The 21,791-nt window shown below is 54.5% G+C and overlaps 1 protein-coding gene across 1 annotated transcript in view; it reads right to left on the minus strand.

Moving 5' to 3' along the window:
- NPRL3 (NPR3 like, GATOR1 complex subunit) overlaps positions 1-21,791 on the minus strand; it is a 33,100-nt gene that overhangs the window by 7,363 nt on the left and 3,946 nt on the right. Inside the window, exons 2-8 of the mRNA XM_060031342.2 lie at positions 21,111-21,180; positions 16,631-16,760; positions 15,285-15,359; positions 10,511-10,664; positions 9,261-9,342; positions 1,794-1,931; positions 744-900 (exon numbers count right to left, since the gene is read on the minus strand). Of these exons, the coding sequence (XP_059887325.1) occupies positions 744-900; positions 1,794-1,931; positions 9,261-9,342; positions 10,511-10,664; positions 15,285-15,359; positions 16,631-16,760; positions 21,111-21,180 (806 nt within the window). The remainder of the gene's footprint in view (positions 1-743; positions 901-1,793; positions 1,932-9,260; positions 9,343-10,510; positions 10,665-15,284; positions 15,360-16,630; positions 16,761-21,110; positions 21,181-21,791) is intronic.

Here is a 21,791-nt window from a genome sequence, read left to right on the forward strand (position 1 = left end):
CTCCCTGGAGGTGCCTCGCAGGGGCCTAGGTGGCCTGCCTCATGGTGCTCCACCCTTGGCCTTTGTAGGAGCCGCTGGTCCCTGGGCCAGGCCCTGCTGCCCCCTGGCGGTCACACAGTGCCCCGTTCCAGACCCTGAGTCCACCCTCAGGCTGTCGCTTGGAAGGCCCCCTGCCCCTGGCCTTCAACTTCTCCCTGTGCTTTTCCTTGGCCCCAGCCCCTGCCCAGGTTCAAACCAGATCCACAGCCAGGGAGAAGGGGCCCCCATCTGATCAGAAAGGGCAGCTCATGAGCACGTGGCTCGGCAAGGAGGTGGCACCTTGCACAGTAACACAGGCCTGTGTGCCCGTGGGGCGTGGCGTGGGGAATCAAGGCCACTGGGTTTGGTGCTGGCTCTGCATGGCTCCCACGTGGGCTAAGGCACTCTGCGTACCCCTGCTTCAACCCTGCAAGCCCCCAGCCCTGGCTGTGGTCCTGTGCGGCCCCGTCACCTGGCACCACAATGGCCTCACTCCTCTGCCACAGTTTCACTGCCCGCTCCCCTCCACAGAGGAGGAAGTCAATCCCGAGGCCTGATCCCAGGTCAGACTCCAGATCCACCCACCACCACAGCAGGCCACGCAGCAGCCCTCGGCTGGATGGAGGCCCTAGGGAGGCGACTTGAGGTGCCAGCTGTGATGCGTCCAGCCCCTCCCTGCTGCCCATCCTGCCCACCCAGGGTGTCTCCTCAAGCCCCCAGGGTACCTGCAGCAAGGCCAGGTCTGCGTCCTGGGCCAGCTGCTGCAGGTTCTTCACAGCAGACGTGGTCTTGATCACACGCACCAGGGCTGGGGAGCAGTCAATCGGGAGCTCGCCCAGCAGGGACTTCTCGTCGCTGAGCAGCAGAAGGGCGTGGTACGGGCTGTGGGGCAGAGACACGGGTCATCACAACCAGCGAGCCACAGGCCCTTGCCCTGGGTGTGCATCTGTAGAGAAGAGGCCGGGGAGGAAGCGGAAGACAGTGCTGTGCCCTGAGGCCTTTAAAAACCTGCAAGGATCACCCACAGAAAAAACTGAGGAAGGCCTGACGGGTGACCTGGCTCCATCCCACCTCTGGGATTGCCCAGCAAATGTTCGTTCGAAAACGAGTGAATCTTTCCTAAGGAAAGAGTCCCAAATATGGGAAAAGCATAATCCCCACTGCAGACTATGAACAGAACTACCTAGAAATACGCTTAGCAAGGAAGCCCGGGGCCTGGGGAGGGAGGAGGGACCAGGCAGTGCTTTGCTTTCTGTCGTCTCAACATTTTCTGTTACGTACCCAGATTTCCTTTTCTGGTTAAAAAACATTTAAGGAAACAAAGGACTTGATGGAGGAGGGGGAGGCAGAAGATTGGGCTCAGCGCTTTCCTTGAAGGAAATCAGTGACATGAAGAAACAGATCTCACAAGTTCTGATCTGAGCAGGAGGTCCGGTGAGTAACACCATGAAGACACAACGTCTCCCGTGGTTGGCTCCTGGCCCCTGCCATGATGCTCAGCCCCACAGCCCTGCCCAGGTCCTCGTCTGGGACCGCAGCACAGCGCCCCGCTTGGCCAGGCAGTGCTGACAGGGCCCGTGGGGAACCTGGGGTGGTCATCTCTAGATAAAACTGAACACAAGAGCGTGTATTTTTACTCTGTAAACAGCAGCGCCCTACCTGCCAATTTCTGTGGCAGGAAGAGGAAAAGACGATTTTTGGAACCAAGTACTTGGTAAACCTCAGGACACAGGAGAGCAGGGCCCCGGCAGGGTGTGCGTGGGGCTGGCACTCACCGGATGGCCTTCAGGCTCCGCTCGATGGCCTCGGGGGGAATAAGGCTCGTGGCCGCGTAGTGGATCTTATGGGGCAGGCAGAAGCTCACCTCCAGCCAGCTGTTGACGTGGAGCCGCACCACGCCAGATGTGCACAGGCTGCAGAGAGCGGGCCGTCAGCCACCCACATAGCAGCTCCCAGCCGTGCACACAAGCCACACAGCCACACAGACACCCCTGAGGGCGCCTCCTCCCAGCACACGGAGGAAACTGCAGGGGGAGACTTCCAGAGCAAGAAAGCATCTTGTCCCGGACCTCAGTATGTGTAAGAGAAGAAAAAGTATTAGGAACACCCACAAAAACTGTATTCCTGGCCAGCCCTGGAATCTCTAGTCCAACTAGAGAGCCAGGGCTCCCATCTCTGTCCCACAGGCTCAGTGCACCAGGGGTATCCTGAGGCCGCCTCTGCACACCTGAGGAAGGCTCCATCACAGCGGGCTGCCTGGCAGGGCAGGGCCTGTCACCAAAAGGGAGAGGTGAGCAGGAGAGCAAGGTCCTGCCGGGGAGGGGCCCATTCCCCTGCAGACACCAGCAGCCCCAGGGGCTCCACGGCCACCGCCAATGCCAGCCTCGGCTCAAACCTTCGGCTTCCCTCGTCTCCGTGATGGAACTTTGGTTCTTTCAAGCCCTGGCCTTGCTCAGGCCAGACATGGCAACTCTGTGTCTGACCCTCATTTCTCACATCCCACCTCAAACCATCTGTCAATCCTATCTGCTTCATGGCAGGGACAAAGTCCAGACCTTCTCCATTCCGGCCCCCTCTGTCCGCCCTCTCCACTCAGACCCCCAGGGCTCCCACGTAAGCAGTCCCAACCAAGACCCCAGAGTGCCGGAGCCCTGTGGGACCTGCCCACTCTTCTCCGACCCTGTCTCCTCCCCACCTCCCATGGGTCCAGCAAAATAGGCTGCCCTGCGGCTCTCCAGGCCCATGTAATTGCCCTGGCCACACACTCTCCCCCAGGTGCCCCGGGGTTCCTTCCCCCCTTTTCAGATCTCAACTCAAGCGCCACCTTCTCAGTGGCTCAACCATGAGCCAGGCCCCACAGGCTGCTCACAGTTCCCGTGTGTCCTGTGCACTGGGCAGCAGCACGACCTGCCGTCTCCTGGTCAGTGCTGTTTCCCGACCAGAATTCAGTCACAAGGTGCACTGCTCACCGTACAACCGGTAATGGTGGGGTACGTGGGGGCACTGAGGGCATTTCCTGAATGGAGGAAGGAAAAGGCCCGAGGAACATGTGTCCGCTCTGGGGGGACCATCTCTCAGGAAGACCCTGCCAGGAGAACAGTCTCCTAGCGGCGCCGTGCAGGGGGACCACACACAAAGCTGGGGCCATGGCTCCGTGGCATGGCACCTGGTGTGGACGTGGGGGGAGCGACTGCTGGAGCAGAGGGCAAGGGGGTCTGTGCCCAGCTGAGGCCCGCCTGCCCTGCCCGGGGTACCCTCCCCGTCACACTCCAGCCCCACTCTGCTGGCCCCGCTGGCGCCCAGGTCTCAGGGCTCTCAGGCACACAGATGCAGGGTGCTGGGAGGTGGCCCCACGGCGCCCCCCCCCCCACCGCACCCACAGGCCGTTCTTACAGCCTCTCCCCACAGCTCCGCCCAGACGGACGACAGAATCCATGGTCAGCAGTTTCAAATGTAAAAATAAGCCTTCATTGTCTCCAGCAGGGAATGGGCAACAGGCAAAGGACCGTGGGAAGAACACAGAGCACGTCTGTGACCTCAACTGCCCCAGGACTCCTGCCAACACCGGCGTCTGCTCCCTCTGCCTGTCCTGCCACCAGGGCGTCAGGAGAACTAGGCCCCCAAGAGCCCCCCTCAAGGGACGGTCTTAGGTTCTGAGCTGCAGGCTGTAGCTGAGTCTGGAGGGCAAAGGTTTGGCCATTGCTGATGACACAGCCCCTTAAGGTGAAACCCAGGCACAGGTTTGGTGACTGTCACAATTTGGGGAAGAGACCCCGGGTCCTTCCCCAGGTCCCAGTGGAGGACACCGCTCTTGGCTTCTTCCAGAAGGAAGCAAGTACACCTGAGCAGACAGAGGCTCCTGGAGCCTCCCCACTCCTTGGCCAAGGGCCTTTGTGGGCTGGACGGCTCACGTCAAACCCTGGGAAACAGCGTCTTCAGGGATCAAAAGTCACACGAAGGGGACCCAGGGTAGTGGCTCCACTTGCCTGGGCAACATTTATGCTCTGAGCATCTGTGTATGAGGGAAGCAGGCAGGGGAAACTGGGCGCCAGCTCCTCCTCCATTCACTTCACCCCTGCTCGGAAAGGCTGGTGGATTCAAAATCAAGGTCTTCCTGTCTCTGAGCTCCCCTCTAGGACACGGCTCAAAGTGCCTGCTAGAATGAATGCCGCAGAGTCAGAAGTAAACACTGAGAGGCCTCTCATTTCAGAGGTAGCCGTGTGGGCTCCTCAAGGAGCCCAGGGATGCCACGCGCAGGTTGTCGAGCCACACGGCACATGCAGAGGCCCCAAGCACTGGTTCGGGCTCCTGGGGCACAATTTACAGCCCTGCACTTGGGGGCTCCCACTCAGCGGTGCCGAGAAAGACACAGGGAATCGTAAGCAAACTGTGTGAACACGAGAAGCCCAAGAGAGTGGTAAGAAAAGGGATGGGGGGAGGGTGCAGGGGTGTGTATGGGCTGGGAGGGGGCTTGGGACAGGCCTCATGGAGACTCAGCTGCAAGTGCCGAATCTGGGTACCAGGGAAACGAAGAGTCAAGGCCTGTGCAGACTCTCCACCATGTCACTGTCCCCAGAGCCCTGGCCACACAGTCTGGGCACATGCTGGCATGGGGTCCTCTTCTCTGGGGGGAGACACGCCCTCCCTGGGTCCCTAGTTTCCACGTGGACTTTACTCCGTGTTCCCAACACTGGCGACCGCCTCCCGTGGGGCACTTGGCACTGAGGCCGGTGCCTCTTTACAAACAAACAGAGCTCTGTAGCGTGCGGACCCTGAGCGCCATCTCCAGCAGCACCCGAGGGCCAGCTGCAGGCCCAGGCGAACCCCGGGACACCCTGGAACAAGCCAGGAGGGAGGGAGCCGCACTGGGAATGTCCTATAAACCCCACCGCCATCAAGAGGTGAGCCCGGAGCTGTGCTGAGGTCTGTCAGGAGGAGGAAAGAGAGATGTTTGCCCTTGTTTCTCAAGTGTGTGCGGCTTTAAGACAAGACTAGCAGAGTAGAAGTTGGGCCCGAAATGGGTCCTGGGAAGCTCTCACTTCCATTTGCCAGCAGTTAACGGTTGGGTCTGGGAACTCTGAGGAAAAACACTGCCCCCGTGTGAGGCTTATCCGGCCCCTCACACAGCTCCGAGACGCCGCCCCGCCTGCGACTTGAGATAGATGCTCCTCCAGAGCCCGCGTCCTGAGGCGGCCACACCGGCCTTCCAACAAGCTCTTATCTTTCACACCCCAGACGACTGTGCACCAGCTCATTTCATCAGCTCACACCTCAGCATCCTAGAAAGAATTTCAATTCCTAACCTAACATCCTCCTCTAGCCTCGGACCGGTCACCCTTCTTCCTGCCCCAGGCCAGAGACCTTCGAAGCCAGCCCTACACCCTTTGGTCCAAACACAACATGCACTGGGACGAAACTGCACATGACCCACGAGGTCTGGGTGGGCTCCAAAAGGCCAACCTTGAAATGTTTATTTTAAGTGCGTTTCATGGCAACAGGGACTGAAATGCCCAGGATACTTGCAGACGTGTCTGTGGGCCCACCCCTGCTCTGGATGGGCAGCAGTGAGGCAGCATCCCCAGCGCACACAGCACCGCCCGCAGGCCCGGACCTGGGTGGCTTCCCCAGGCTCCCAGCCTCCCGGGCCCACCACAGGCCCTGTCAGCTCTGAGAACTCTTCAACAAGCACTCCTTTGAGCCCCACGGAATCCACATCAAGGGGACTCGTGTTTACTCATCCCTTCAACCACATGCCGAGCACGAGGGCTGTGTCACAGAAAGCGAGGGGATGTCCCTGACCTCATGGGGTGCTGTCACTCAAGTCACGAAGCTGCACAGGCAGACACAGGTGCTGGGCAAGTTGAGGCGGCCACAGGCGCCTAAGTCCCGGGGCACAGGACCGCCAGGCCACACCACAAACCCGGATTTTAATTAAAGCAGCCAATCCAGAGCCATTCCTTTGCAAAGTCCCACCCCAACCCCTAACCTCAACCAGTTCTCACAGCTTCCAGCCTCTCACTTCTGCTCTGAGAACACCCTTCCCCGGGGTCAGCCAGCAAGTCTCCACCAGGAAAGAGCTGTATGTTCCCCACCGCCTGCGCAGCCTCCCCTTCTTAGCTCCAAGGTGCAGTCCACCCTGCAAGAGCAGAGTGGGCCAGGCCAGACCCTCGAGGCCAACATGGACCTGGTGGGTCAGAGGGAAGGCCACAGACCACGGGGCTCCTGGGAAGTCTCAGAGCCGCTGCTGTTGCCAGGCGGGGACAGGGGACGGGGAGGACACAGATGCCCCCGGGACTCCTGCGGGAGAAGCACCGCCGGTTTCCCTGGGGCCGGACCCAGGACCTAGGAGCCTGTTTCCAGACCCCACTTGGTCAGAGTGAGGTCTGGAAATAGGAAGGATGGGGTGGTTTCACCTGGAGGAAACTGACACACCTCGGTTCTGGAAGGAATCTAAGTGCTGAATGGTGGACCCTGGCAGCTGTTTTTGCCGCAAACGCTGACTCCTGTCCTTGGAACTAGTGCCACTAGAGGGTGCTGGGCTGCCCCAAGCCCCAGCTCGGCCGGCCCAGCAGGTCACCAAGGAAGCAGCCAACTCTCCAGGGCCTCATTCCCTCCAACTTTCCAACACAATTCAAACCTAAGAAATCACAGCTCATTATTCATTTAGAAATATAAAGTCTGGTTCTGGTTTGCTTTTTATTGTAATTCCACGTTAGCGTGAACTTAGCTTGTAGTCTAATCCTACTTGAGGCATGCAAACTCCCACTCAGAAAATGGCAACAGTTTCCAAGGAAGGGGTTTCTCATACCAGCCCACCCAGACCAGAGGGCAGTAATTCTCTTACTGCAGGAAAAACTGCCATGTGATCATGTGGATAAAAAGAGACAGGGTCAGACTACAAGACCAGAAATCTGTTCTGGGTCAAGACCAAGGCTTCGCCAAGAGGTCTCCAGAGCAGGAGGGACCAGAAACCAAGGCAATCATGCAGCAAGGGGCGTTTCACGCTGCTCTGATTTCCCCCAACGCCCAGAGGTCACCAAAATAAAGAAACGGAAACTCCAGCCCGGACGCACACCCCAAAGGACAGCTCTCCCTCCCACATAAAGGCACCTGTGCCCCCAACAGAACACGGGTGAGGGGGGAAAACTTCCCTGGCGGTCCAGTGGTTAGGACTCTACGCTTTCACCACAGAGGGCGCAGGTTCAACCTCTAGTCGGGGAACTAAGATCCCCCAAGCTGTGCAGCTGGGCCAAAAAAGAAAAAAAAACAAAACAGGTGAGGAGTCGGAGCAGAGCGCTCACAGAAAAGGAAACAGGGATGTTCCACACGTGAAGTCGTGCACACCTGCGTTCAGATAAAGCTGCCCTGAGACCCCGTCCTCCACACATCACGGTGGGCAGAACCCAAAAGCTCACAAGACCCTGTGCTGGCAAAGCTCAGGTGCTGCTGATTCAGGTGCTGCTGATGGGAATGCAGACCGAGCCACAGAAGGAAGTGCCTCCAAATGACACGCACACCTGACCTATTCAGCCCGGCAATTCTTTTAGGAATTTATCTCATGGATGCACAAGCACTCGCACGAAATAACACGCATATAGTTGAGCAGCACGTCTTTCAGCAGCAAAAGCTGGAGTCAATGATGCCCCAGGGAGGGGGCAGGCAGCTGTGCAGCAAGAAGTCAGTCCCTATTTACCAACAGACAGACGTCTGTCGGTAAGCTGCATGTTAAAGTGAGGAGGTAAAGGGCGAACCGTGCACTCAGTGCGCTCTGGCTACGAAAGGGTTCACTGTATGTGCTTCAGCACCTTGCGAGAGGGCGCACAACACTCGGCTGCCTGATGCAATGTACCCTGCCACCAGGAAGGAAACCTGGCGAGGGTGCAACGGGAAAGAAACTCTGTGCTCTGACTTTCAAACTCAAAGGACAGGTGACCTTTTCAAAGGCTTAAGTTAAAAAAAAGGAAACTTACCAAAAGGTCATAGTGATTATCACTGGGTATGGGATTATAGATGATTTTTATTTCCTTTATATTTTTTTATATTTCCCAAATGTCTATAATAAACACATATCATTGGTGAAATCAGAAAAAATATTAACATTAAAAAAAAAAGAAAGGGACTTCCCTGGTGGTCCAGTGGCTAAGACTCCATGTTCCCAGTGCAGGGGGCCCAGCTTCAATCCCTGGTCGGGGAACTAGATCCCGCACGCCACAACTAAAGGTCCCACACGCTGCAGTGAAGATCCCCGATGGTGCTGTGGCCCCAGCTCTCAGATCAGGTCCACCTCCAGCAGGGAATGTGGGTCCACTGGACAGAACGAAGCCCCGAGAAAGCCGGGGCGGGGGAGGTGCGGGAGCAGAGGAGAATGTGGGGAAGTTGGGGGTGGTGGAGAGGAGAGAGGCCTGCACCTACACACTATCTGTCCAGCAACATGCCTGGTGCTGCAAGGTCCCCTCAGCCCTGAGAGGCCCCTGGTGAGCCAACTGGCCAGGTGCACTTGGGCAGACAGCCCCCCACCCCCATTCCCCATCCCATCCCCACTGCAGACCCAGGGCCAGGGAGCAGTGGTCAGAGCCACACGGACGCTCTTTAAAAAGAAGAGAAGTGGGGCTTCCCTGGTGGCGCAGTGGTTGAGAGTCCGCCTGCCGATGCAGGGGACACGGGTTCGTGCCCCGGTCCGGGAAGATCCCACATGCCACGGAGCAGCTGGGCCCGTGAGCCATGGCCGCTGAGCCTGTGCGTCCGGGGCCTGTGCTCCGCAACAGGAGAGGCCACAGCAGTGAGAGGCCCGCGTACCGCAAAAAAAAGAAAAAAAAAGAAGAGAAGTGCCTTGCTGGTCCACGTTTAAGAGAGTTGGTGCTGAGCCACTAATATGAGCAGTGTCTCCAACGCCTGCTGCCCTCACACACTCAGGGTCCCAAACCCCCACGACCCCGGTGCGGGGGAAGCAGAGCCAACCCCAGCCCCAGCCCCCGAGCCTCAGTCTCCTCGTGGGTGAGGTGGCGACCGTGACCGCGCCTAACGAAGGTGGGCCTGGAACTTGGCACGGTGTTGCGCTCAGTCAGCATCACCGTGCATTTCAGGTCCCATGCTCAGCTTTCTTCAGCTTCATTTTCTGGCTAAAGACAAGTCTGGAGGTGACCGTCCCAGCGGGGCTCCTCCCCAGCCTCCCCCCATCTCAGGCACAGCAGGGAAATGGCACTAGCCCGGGGAGGCCCATGGGAAGCAGACCACCGTCTCACCTGTCGTAAGCGTCCTTGAGGTCCCTGGCCAGCTTGCACTTGGGCAGGATGTGATGGAATGGGGACTGAGGCCCATCATTTGCTGCAAGAATTGTAACACAGAGGACTCAGAGTCTGCACAGCGAGGAGCTTGCACAGGCCAGAAGACAAGCTTAACCTAAAAAGAATTTTAAGTGGCTGTAAACCAAACATCAGGAAATTCTCCACTGGTGTGCTCAACCGTCTTTATACGGGATGTCTGGATTTACCCTTCACCAGTGGCCCAACCTGACCCTGTAGCCACAGCCCTCACAGGAAGAAACCCTTCTGCAGCTACCCTGCAGGCTCCCCGCAGGCTGCCAGAGCCACCCCCACCTCAGACCAATCACTCCCTGCCTCACCCCACTCCTTCCCCCACACACTTACACCAGTGCAATTTATTTTCATGATCCAAAGTCTCTTGTTAATCTTTTCTCATAAATGTCTAACAAAAAATATATGTACTTAAATTGAAGTTTTAAAAATTTCCTGTGAAAAAGTCACAGATTCTAAAGAGAATGTTTAAAAAACAAAACTTCTGGATTGTTATTAGCTAGTACATAACTGGGCAAAACAAATATATTACACATTTTGACAACTAACTGTCAAACAACAAAAGATAACTTTTACTGAAAAAATGCACCCAAGTGACAGAGTTCATGTACACTTCTACTTATTGCTAAAATTAGCCCAGGTTCACTGGCAAATCTGTTCCTAGTTTTCTCTTCTGTTATGGAGGTGCTGATCCGAGAAGACGGAGGTGAACAGGCTGTGACAGGTGGGCATCTCTCTGCTCTGAAATGTTGACAGTACACCAAAGCCTCATGGGGATCTATCATCAGACACTACTTTTAATAACTGGTCAGCTGATAACTCAGTTGGGTCCCCCTTCAATTTAGGTGAAAGCAAAGAACTACCCCCCCCCGCCAGCTCAATCTTCCTGCTGCCCCTCTGCATGTCCCCTGCTTCAGGGGACTGTCCAGCAGGACCAGGGCGGGGCAGGCGGTGCCTGACCTGCAGGAAGAGCCACCGTGCAGGGGCCTGGGGGGAGGGGAATGTTTTGGGCTGGGAAGCCACTCCTGGAACATCAGTTCAGGAATCTGGGTCTAGCTGTGTCCCTTGGGGATCTTCCTGTGCACCCAGGGCTGCTCAGCCCACCATACAGACCATTAGTTTCCACATCGGCCCACCCAATGGGGTCCCTACCCAGAGAAGCCGCCCGCCGCCCTCACCGTCAGCCATGGCAGACACCTCGTCCTGCAGCGCCAGGATCAGCTTGGCCTCCCGCGTGAGGTACTGGCAGCGGCGCTCCTCGTGCTGCAGCACGGTGGCAATGCGGCGGGAGAGGTTGTGCAGACAGTTTATCACCGATGGGTCAGCGTTGGCCTGCAGGAGAGAGGCCACAGCCAACCCGATCATAGCACATGCACTCGGGGAGGACATACAGCAACACTCAGAGCCCCTCTCTGGGTGCCACCACTGTCCCCAGTCCCGGGTCCCCTCTAGGGCCTGTCCCAGCAACGTGGGCATGGACCGGCCGCCTGGACGGAACACAGATGGCTCCATGGGGGTCCCCGGTGGGGAGGGAGGGGGGACACAGGCATTTCTAACAAGCAGAGAGAGGTGCCCATGCTCAGGGCCCCAGGCCAGGGCCATGCAGGAAGGCAGAAGATGTTCAGGCATCCACTCTGGACGTGACAGAGGCAGCCCAGTGGCACAATGGAAGGCATACATCCCATCAGCCACCTGCTGTGCGACCCCGGATCACAGGCTCTCATCTGAGAAAGGAGAACAGTGGCCCCTCTCTCAGCAATCAGTCAACATGTCAAGTGCTCAGAACACAGCAAAACCCCTGGCAGTGTCTGCGGTCACCAATGTGCCACTGAGTGCTAGTGGACAGGATCGGCTGTGTGAGAATTTGGTCACACAGCCCATGTTACAACAAGGACACAGTGTGAGAAACAGAAGCACCAGGCCCACTGTTCAGTGAAGACCTGTCCTCAGTGTAAACAGCTCTTCCTGAGACCCTGGCTAACAGAGAAGCCAGGAGGCGCCAGGCCATCCCCTTCCCTCCGCGTCCATGCTCACTCTGGGACCTATCAGGGGCCACAGCCAGGCCAGGCGGGCGCATCCACCCAGGCCAAGGGTGGGGCAGGCAGCTGTGGGGTCTGTGAAGATGGGACACGGAGCAGATAACCAGCCACAGTGACTCAGCGCTCCAGGAGGCCGCCAGAACAGCTGAGTCATCCCGTGGGTGGAGGTGGGAGCAGTGGTGCCCATGATTAGAACCTCTGGTCGCCCTGCCCCCGGTTATCTACAGGCAGGGCCCTGTGGTGAGTGTCCACAGCCAGGCTCCTGGGCCAGACCCTGACCTGACTCAGTAAACCCGTTCACCACCTGGAGCTGGAGACACTTTCTGAGCTCCTACAGACCCATGTTCGCAAACAGAACACACCCCAGGCAGCACACCTGTGCGGGGACCGGGCTCACCTACGGGCAGCAGCCCTGCCCCAAGCCCAGGACAGCCCCTCAAGTGTCCCCGCAAGGTCACGGGACGGAGGGTCTGGGGTATAGGGTGTACACAACTGCCTCAGAACAAAATGTTCTGCTTTAGATTTTAGAGAAATCTGTGTAAAATTCTTCCCCGCAGCAAAGCAGAGAGAGGAGAATGACCTGGGCGCGTGGTTACTCCCTTGAAGAAGTAGCCCAGTCACACCTGAGAGCCTCATCCCCCATCACGCTCCTCCTGGCTAGGGCACAACGGTGTCGCAAGTCAGGCGTCTGGGGCCGCTCGCTCACACTCCGGGATGAGCGAGGATGGAGCGAGCCTGGGTGTCCCAACCGGCTGCACAGGCCAGGCTTGGCTCAGGGTGCCCACAGAGCCTGGGCTACGTGGGGCCACAGTGAGAAAGCGACCACCCAGGATGTGCCAGCCCTGAATGGAGCTCTGAGAAACACCCACTCTCCCCACACCCAACGTGAAGCAACAGTGAAGTGTAGGGATTTGCCTGCGAGATTTTCTCACCCTGAAACTTGTACCCAAATCCAGTCAGGCCTTCAGAGCTAACGTTCAGCTTGCGGGAAACACACGGACATGGAGCAAGCCTGACTGCACACTGAGATGGGTCCGACCGTGGACCCGTCACAGGACAAAGGAGGGGCGAGTCAGAGAGCTGGAGACACAAGCCCCAAGCTTGTGTGGGCTGGCTTCTGGTTTTCACCCAGGTTCAGACAGGTCAACGGGAAAAAACGCTGTGGCAACTAGGGCACGTTTCCATGGACCAGGTACTAGCTGATACCAGCTTACAGTGAGCTCTGTCAGGTATGGTATAAAATAGCTGCCCCCCTTTTCCAGAGACGCCTCCTGAAGTGTGTGGGGTGAGCAGACATGAGGTCTGAGGCTTGTCTTGAAATACTTGAGCGATGGGTTGGGGGCAGATGGAGCCAGGGTGCAAGGCAGCAGCTGTGGGATCTCAGAGACAGGTGTGCAAGGACCATCAATCTATTGTCACTAGCTCAGGGTTTGTTTACAACTTTTCAAAGTAAAAAGGGTGCACATTTTTTTTTTAGCATGCACATTTTAAAATAACTACAGAAAAGAAGAAAAAAACTGGCCCACCCTTTATGCTATTTTAAATTCCTCCCACTGTTCACCTCATGGCCTCTGTGCTCTGAAATCCTACACTACCCTGTTCCCACTGCTTTAACCTGGCAGTGAGCCACCCACCCGCTCCAGGGTCTGGCCTCGCCCCCATTTCTCATCTTCAGTGGCCACAGGACGTTCCAGTGTGTAAAACCACTATCCTGTCTAATCATTCCCCAACTACTGGATACCAGGATTATTTCCAGCCTACTTATTATAAAAATCTTCATACAACTTTAAAATCTGCCTGTTTTCTTGACTGTCGTGTCCATGGGTGTCATACACTCCGCTATCACACCCTGCTCCCCAGAGATGAGGGCTTGCCAGCAACATCCAGGGTGGGGCTGAGGCTGCTTCTCATGGCCCACCCCACAGGGGCTATCAGTGCTGACGGGCGGAGAGCACTGGTCATGGTTTTGGTTTGTCTGTCTTTAACTTGAGTTCTCTTTGTGGATGTCTGTATTACGTAATGATATAAGTAATAAAGGGACACTGTGAAAATGCAAACACTATGGAAGTGCACAAAGCAGAAAGTAAGAGTCTCCTCTCGGAACCTCAAGCCCCGGGACAGCCACCAGGAACAGCTGGCTTTGTTTTAACTTGCAGCTCTTTCTTTATCAACAAGGTGGGCCAGTTTTAAGGATTACGCTCCCTTCAGAGAGGAGGAAGCTCCATTTAGGAGCTCTTCCCTAGCGTTATTCTGATTCTGAACTCTTCAGTGAGACCTGTGGTCTCCACAACAGAAAAGCCTCAGTGGGAAAAACACTCTGAGACTAAGGCACCTGATATGACAGGCTCCCTCCTGCTCAGGCTCACCCGCGCCACAGCAAAGGGTACAGAGCACACTGCTCCTTGTCACCAAGATCTAGCCACTTTCTCACTGACACTTCTGTACAAAAGCCGTTGTGCAGCTCACATGTGCCCAGCCAGAAAGAACTACTGGATTCTTTGGTGAAAACCGATAGTGGGATATGTCTGAGGAATGCCATTATCTAACAGTATGGAATATATACATTTCCTAAATTTCAAAGTCCCTTCATAGTAATACCAGCCAGTCCTTACCCAGGGGTGCTTTTTATATTTATTTAGATCCCTTGTATTTTGACAGCTTTATTGAAAAGAAATTCCCTGTAACTAGTGAAAACACAACTTCAGACAGTGCTGGGAACTGCCAAAAGAAATAATTACACTTAATTATAAAACATCAGAAAATAACAAGTGTTGGCAAGGATGTAGAGAAATTGGAACCCTCGTACATGGCTGGTGGGGATGTAGAACGGTGCGGCTGGTGGGGATGTAAAACGGTGCAGCTGCTGTGGAAAACAGCCTGGCAGCTCCTCAAATGGTTAAACATAGAGTCACCACGTGACCCAGCACTCCACTCCTAGCTATCGACCCCAAGGGAAAGGAAAACCTGCCTACACAAAACTTGTACACAAATGTCCTTAACAGCATTGTTCTTATAGCCAAAAGGTAGAAACAAACCAAAAGTTCACCAGTAGATAAACAGATAAAGTATGGTCTATCGTACAATGGAATATGATTGGGCCACAAAAAGGAATAAAGTACTGATATACATTATAACATGGATGATTCAATTAAAAGATTTTTTTTTTAAAAAACTAAAAATAATTTTTAAAAACCCACAAGGACCTGCTACATATCCCTACTGTATAGTAGTAGAGATATATACGTATCTATAGATATACATGTATATTCTTTTTCAGATTCTATTCCATTATAGATTATTACAAGATACTGAAGATAGTTCATATATATACTAACTGAATCACTTTGCTGTACACCTGAAACATTGTAAATCAACCACACTTCAATTAAAAAAAAAAGATTATAAAAAAATGGATGAATCTCAAAATTATTATGTTAAGTGAAAGAAGTCAGACACCAGAGATCCTATTGTAGGATCCCTTTTATATGAAACATGCAGAACAGGTACATCCACAGAAAGAGAAAACACATTAGTTGTTTCTGGGGGCTGGGGGAGGGGAGAGAATGAGGAATAACTGGTGTCCTTTTGGGGCAACAAAAACTGGATAGTGGTGATAGTTACACAACACTGCTACCAGATGCCACCAAAATGTCTCTTTAAAATGGTTAAAATGGTAAATTTGATGTTATGTATATTTTACTTAAAAAAAAAAAAGAAAAAAGAGGGAACAATGAAGTTAGACTCTTCCAGCCCCCAGGAGGGCCAGTGCCGTGCCCACAGCGGTCTGAGCTCTAAGTCAACAACACGGTCACTGGAAATGAGCTCTGCCCTCTCACCCCCTCCCCACCGCCCTCCCTAACCCTCCTCCCCACCCCACCTCCCTGATCTGCTCTTCAGCCATTTATACACTCACCCTCAGTGCAAATACCACATTAAAAAGAATCATGGTGGGAGCCTCCCTCTTCGGAGATGGATCTGTTTTGGAGACCTGTGAAAGAGGCACAGTTCTAGTGAATGAGAGCCACCACCTCCCAAGAAAAGCACTTAGAGCTATTACTTCAGGCAGGGAAAGTGTTCCAGAATACAGCAGAACCAGAGAAAAACAGAGCCCTAGGTCTCTGATAAGCGACCAGCGCCTTTGCACAGGCAAGTGCTGGCTGCATGGACAGACAGTCACAGTGGAGAAAGGAGCAGGAAGGTGCTGTGACCCAAAGTGACACGACTGTCCCAGTCACCTCGAGTGAGCTGAGGTGCCCAGAGGAGAAAAGGTGGAGAGGTGCTCAAGTGGCTGGAGTGCTCCCTGAGCAGACCCTCCCTTCCCCTCGCCAACCCCCGTGTCCACTTGAGTCCTCCCAGGCGGGACAAGTACTCAGGACAATGCTCCCACCCAGGAGAGACAGGGCTGCCGCTGGGGCACCCAGCCAGCCCAGGGCCCAAACACCAAGCTGCCTACAAGTGTTGCCACCAGAGGGCAGAGGAGTCCCTGGGCCATCTCAATCGGGCCTGTCACCATCCCTGTCCCTCCATGTCTCCAGGCCGGTACTGCCAAAGCTCCCCTCCGTCACCCACAGGCCATCAGTGGGGCTGAGCCTGTCTGAGCAGCATAGGTGCCACCACAGCCGTCTCCTCAGCCATGGTCCCCTGCCCTGGTGCCTCCATGTCTCAGAAGTTCCTCCTGTGGGCTTAGTCATGGAGAAGATCTGAGGACCACAACCCAGACCCTCACGGGATTTCTGGATTGTGTAAGTGGAGCTAAGTCTTGTGCTGTAACATCAAAACCCTTCAGAATCTAAGTGACACTGTGTGCAAAGGACTGACTGGCAGCTTCTGGTGTGCAAATTCCCTTGGGTAACAACAGTGCATTCAGGCCCCATCAGAGAACGCATAGAGAGGGTGTGGCACAACAGTAAGAGCTAAATTAATAACAATATTGGCTATGATATCACTTAATAAGAAGAAATGCTTGTACCACTTTATATAAAGTTCAAGAATCTGACAAACGCTGCTTAACTCGTTCTCTTGGCCTCCCCGCAGAAACCGGCATCATATCTACAAAGTAGAAGGCCACAGTCAGGAGAAAGGCTGGACGCAAACAGCAAAAGCTAAGAGCAGGGGCTGAGACACCAGGGCAAGGACGCCTGTGTCCTTCTCTGCCAGGCCCTCAGGGCCCAGGAGGAGGTGCAGCTAGGCAAGCACCTGATGGGATCTGCTGCACGGGGCTGCCTTCTACAGGCCCGCGTCAGCCCAGGGAGGGCGTACCTGGCCCAGCGCGTGCTGCAGCAGCGTCGGGTGCCCAACAAAACGCACGTTATCAATCTTCAGTTCAAACTTCTGCCCACACATTTCAGACTTGGTTGCCAAAATTGTTGCCAGAATGACATCTGAAAACCTTAAAATTAAAAAAAGGTAGAGTGGAAGAGAGTTAACCAAGTGCCACAGCACCAGACCTGCTGCCCCAGGGGTAGGGGGTAGCTGCGCGCAGGGTGGCTCTGCCCCCACTGCTGACCTGGAAGCTTCTGACAGTCTCCCTTCTTTTTTTTGGACATTGGAGATTTTTCCTTTATTTTTTATTTATTTATTTTTTGATGTGGACCATTTTTAAAGTCTTTATTGAATTTGTTACAATATTACTTCTGTTTTATGTTTTTGGTTTTTTGGCCCCAAGGCATGTGGGATCTTAGTTCCCCGACCAGGGATCAAACACGCACCCCCTGCATTGGAAGGCGAAGTCTTAACCACTGGACCACCAAGAAGTCCCTATATTTTAATTTATTTTTGGCTGCATTGGGTCTTTGCTGCTGTGCGTGGGCTTTCTCTAGTTGTGGCGAGTGGGGGCCACTCCTCGTTGCAGCGTATGGGCTTCTCATTGCAGTGGCCTCTCCTGTTGCGGAGCACTGGCCCTAGGTGCGCGGCCTTCAGTAGTTGCAGCACGTGGGCTCAGCAGTTGTGGCACATGGGCCCTAGAGTGCAAGCTCAGTAGCTGTGATTCACGGGCTTAGCTGCTCCGCGGCATGTGGGATCTTCCCAGACCAGGGACCAAACCCACGTCCCCCGCACTGGCAGGCGGATTCTCAACGACTGCGTCACCAGGGAAGTCCCCCGACAGTCTCCCTTCTGAAGCAATCCCCAAGACTAGGGTCGCAAAGTCACCAGAACTACAAGGCGGAAGGTGCGTGCTGCCACCCTGGCCCCCGCCCGCCTGGGAAGGCAGGAGGAGCAAGGCACCTGCCCGGAGAGGAGGAAGCTGCGGGAGCCTGCGTGGCTTGTCAGGCTGGGGGCCTCCCCAACGGCCCAGGCGTGCTGGGCTGCTCCCCTCAGCTCCCGGGACCCCCACCCCTCAGTGCTGTGCGAAGGCCGAGGGGAAGCACGAATTGCAGCGTATTGATCACTCTCCTCACAGCTCGGCTGCCGGGCCCTTCCCTTACCCTCAACACTTAAACCTTCCAGCTTTTATTAGGAAAGAAAGGTTCCAGACGCACTAGATGTGCAGACCCACTGACTGACATGGACGGAGGGATGGACAGGGCTGGACACCATGGAGGAGGAATGACTGGGTGCAGGTAAGAGCAGTTTGGATATGATCCCTGTAAAACTGCCCCTTTTCCAGGCTCTTCTGCACCTTTACGTCTCCTTCCTGCCTGGGGGGTGGGGGTGGGGGATCAGATAAGGGAGAGTCACTGCAGGGAGGAGAGGACAGTGCAGACTCTTATCTCAGAGCCCAGGCTCGGGGCCTCCACTCTGGAAACTCGGATGCACCGTGTCTAACCTGGAGCCAGAAGGCAGACAAGTCCTGTGCTCATTTCTCCACCTGGGAAAGCATCTCCATCACGCAGGTCGGAGGACAGGCTGTGCTGAGAGGGGCTCCAGCCTCCCTGGGGCCGCATGCTGTCCTAAAGAGCCCATCAAGGACAAACACTCAGCATTGAGTCCTGGGCTTTCCCGAGGAGCTGTGGTGAACGGGCACCACACCAGATACTTCTCTCCAGGAGGCCCTTGCTCTAGGGGGAGGGAAGCACTTCACACCAGAACCCTCGTCTTCAGAGAAGGGAAGGGTGCTGCACACCGCTGCAACTCCAAAACAGCAAACACCTCCAGGATAAACAGATCTAGGAGAGGGACCACTGGCTCCTGGCTCCTCGCACATTGCAGGGCTCACCAACCGATGCAGGAGTGACTCGGAGCCACCTGCAGCAAGGGCCTGGCTACGCTCGACCTGCACCGAGCAAGACAAAGCCCGGGACTTCCCAAGCCTCTCCCCTCCAGAGGGTGGGGAGCCTGGGGGGGGTCACGCTGGTGTCCAGCCTTCCTCCAGGACTGACGTGGTCTTCTAGGCGTCCTAAGTCGCCCTGTGGCTCCCAAACAAACCAGAGGCAGAGGGTCTGTCAGAATGGGCTGCCATTCCACTTGCACAGTCTGGGCTGCGGTCAGACCTTCTGACACCGATACCATCAAAGACATTCTGGGACACGCGGCCCCCACAGCCAGAGCCCTTGGCCTCCCCTGTGGGTGTCTCCTCCCTGGAATACTGCTCCCTGGAGTGATTAAACCAGAGATGGAAGATTCCAGTGTCTTAGACCAGAATCGTTACATGCTTTCTTCAAAAGCCCCCAGTGGCTCACTCTGCCCAGGAAGCCGCATCTGAGGGCCCAGTTAGGGTGACGGAGGGCCCAGCGTGGTGGAACCTAACAAACACTGCTGCCCTAGAGCCTGACCCAGTGCCAACACTACCCGCCCTATCTGAACAAACACCTCCCTCTACTCTGCCACCCACTGACTCAGGACACACCAATAACAGATAGAAAAACAACCTCCCGCCACCCCAGAGACTTCACTTTTTACTGTGATATCCAAAAATCTCCACCAAAAACCTCTGCTCTGCCACAAAGAGCCTCAGATGGGCCTGAGCCCTGGCCCTCAGCCACCATTCCAGGAACCTAAGTTAGCCGGGCTGTGGGATGGGGACTGAGATTCAGAGGCAAGAAGTGGTGGCCTAGCTCACGACTATAAATGTCCAAATCCAAAGGCCAAACAGAAAGCGCTTTCCCCGCTTGGGCCCAGAGAGGCCGGGGTCTCCAAAAGCAGCCAACCAGAAAGCCAGGTGCTGCTCAAGTTAAAAGCCACACTGCCCTAAGTGGCCACTCAGGGAGGTCCCTCTGCTGTTTGGCCACTCTGCTTGTCTGAGCAAGTCTGGCCCACAGAGAAATCCACTCACCAGAGCTTAATATTACACACTGATGACAGAAAAAACACTTGAGTGGCTTTATACTTTATACAGCATCTGCTGACATAACACGCACAAAGACAGAGCTATGTCCATCATGACCTAACTGCCATAAATAGCAAATTGAAACAAAAACAAGTGTCAATGTTTGTTTGTTTGTTTTGGCCACACCACATGCCTTGAGGGGTCTTAGTTCCCTGACCAGGGATTGAGCCTGGGCCCTGGCAGTGAAAGCACCAAGTCCTAACCACTGGACCGCCAGGGAATTCCCTCAATATTTGTTTGTTGTTTCCAAAATTTAGAAAAATACTTTTCCCTTGTTTTGATGGTGAAAGGTCTGGTAAATATACTGTAACACAATAAAATCGCTGCTACAAAAACTAACATTTAGAGATTAAGAAAGAAAACACATTTAGAAAGATGAATCAGCCTAGCTGGAAGACAAGTCAAGACCTTCCATTCCTGCTGAGACACTTGGGAACAGGGCTTTTTCTCTGACCTGGCCAAAAAAAGAAGGGACAGCACGGAAGAGAGCTCGACTCTGCCCCCTCCCGTTCTGGGGGCTCCCAGATGCTCTGTGCACCTCCAACACCCAGGAGGTACGCCCTGTCGGGGATGGGAGGGCCCCACTGTATCCCTGCCTCCCAGAGAAGTGTCATATAAACCCCATGGGAACATTTTTGCCTCTAATGGGCGCACACAACAGCATCCAAGGCCAAGCATCACATGGATGTTAGACAGTCACTGGTCATGCCAGAGGTCCCTGACACCCTTACACAAAGGGATACAATCCCCTCTTGGAAGTACACAGCACTATGGCAGGCATGGTGCCATGTCAGAGAACTGAGGGAAACCATACTAACGCACTGCATGGCGAGGGCCCAGCATGGGGACCTCAGCTACTTTCCCACAGACGTTACCTCACGCAGGACTGGCAATTTACAATCTTTTCTCCTTCATCTGGGCCTGAGTTACAATTCATTAAGCTTTAAAATGAACATAAGAAGGCAGAAGTGGTCATTTCTCAAGGCTGCCACCCAGAAAGTACTTCCCAGAGAGAAGAGGGGTAGCATGCACAGGAAGGAACAGGACCTGCCTTTCATCCGGGCCCTAAAAAGCAAGGGTCACGACTGCCCTGGCTCTCAGGCCACCTCACCACCTGGACAGGCTGTGCTGCACCCAAGCACCTACATTTGACCTCTGGACACGTGCTTGACGACTAGGGTCTGAGGACAGCACTGCAATCTGCTGTCCTGCACGTTCCTCTCATGGGAGATAAATGTCCTGCAGGGACACGGCTTCATCTGTTCTCCAACCTGCCCTACCAACCACACAGCCCACAGCAGGACCATAAAGCCAAACTAGGCAGAAAGCCAGAGACTGGCAACACAATCCCCACCTCTGTCTGCCTGAAACCCCCGACCAAGTGGAAAAGAGAACACGGGGTTCCTCAGGGGAAAAAACATCTGGGTCAATGGGAGGACCAGGCCCGCCACGGAGTGAATGCAGAGCCCGTACCTGGAGTCGCCGTCCTGGTCCTCGGCATGCTCTCTGGTGCTGTTGACAGCATATCTGCTACGAGGCTTACCTGAGTGAAGGCAAAAAGGGGAAAATAGCTAAGAAAACAGGATCCATCCACATACAGGAAGGTTGTTGAACCATTAAAAGTGATGGCTTCTGCTCTTGGATTGGAAGAACTAATATTGTTAAAATGGCCATACTACTCAAAGCAATCTACAGATTCAATGCAATCTCTATCAAATTACCCATGATATTTTTCACAGAACTAGAACATATAATCCTAAAATTTATATGGAACCATAAAAGACCCAGAATTGCCAAAGCAATCCTGAGTAAAAAGAATGGAGCTGGAGGCATAACCCTCCCAGACTTCAGACAATACTACAAAGCTACAGTAATCAAAACAGCATGGTACTGGGACTTCCCTGGTGGCCCAGTGGTTAAGACTCCATGCTTCCACTGCAGGGGGTGTGGGTTCAATCCCTGGTCAGGGAACCAAGATCCTGCATGTCACATGGCACGGTCACAAAAAAAAAGTTTTAAATTATAGTTTCCAAGAAGCTGTGATAACATGGGAAATGTTCTTGCTACTATGTTAAGTTAAAAAAAAAAGGGATTTTATATATCTACGCACACATGCGCACACATATGCTCTCAGTGTATGCTGGCAACTAGGCT

The sequence above is a fragment of the Delphinus delphis genome, chromosome 15, assembly GCF_949987515.2.
Source record: "Delphinus delphis chromosome 15, mDelDel1.2, whole genome shotgun sequence".
NCBI classification, from domain to species: Eukaryota; Metazoa; Chordata; class Mammalia; order Artiodactyla; family Delphinidae; genus Delphinus; species Delphinus delphis.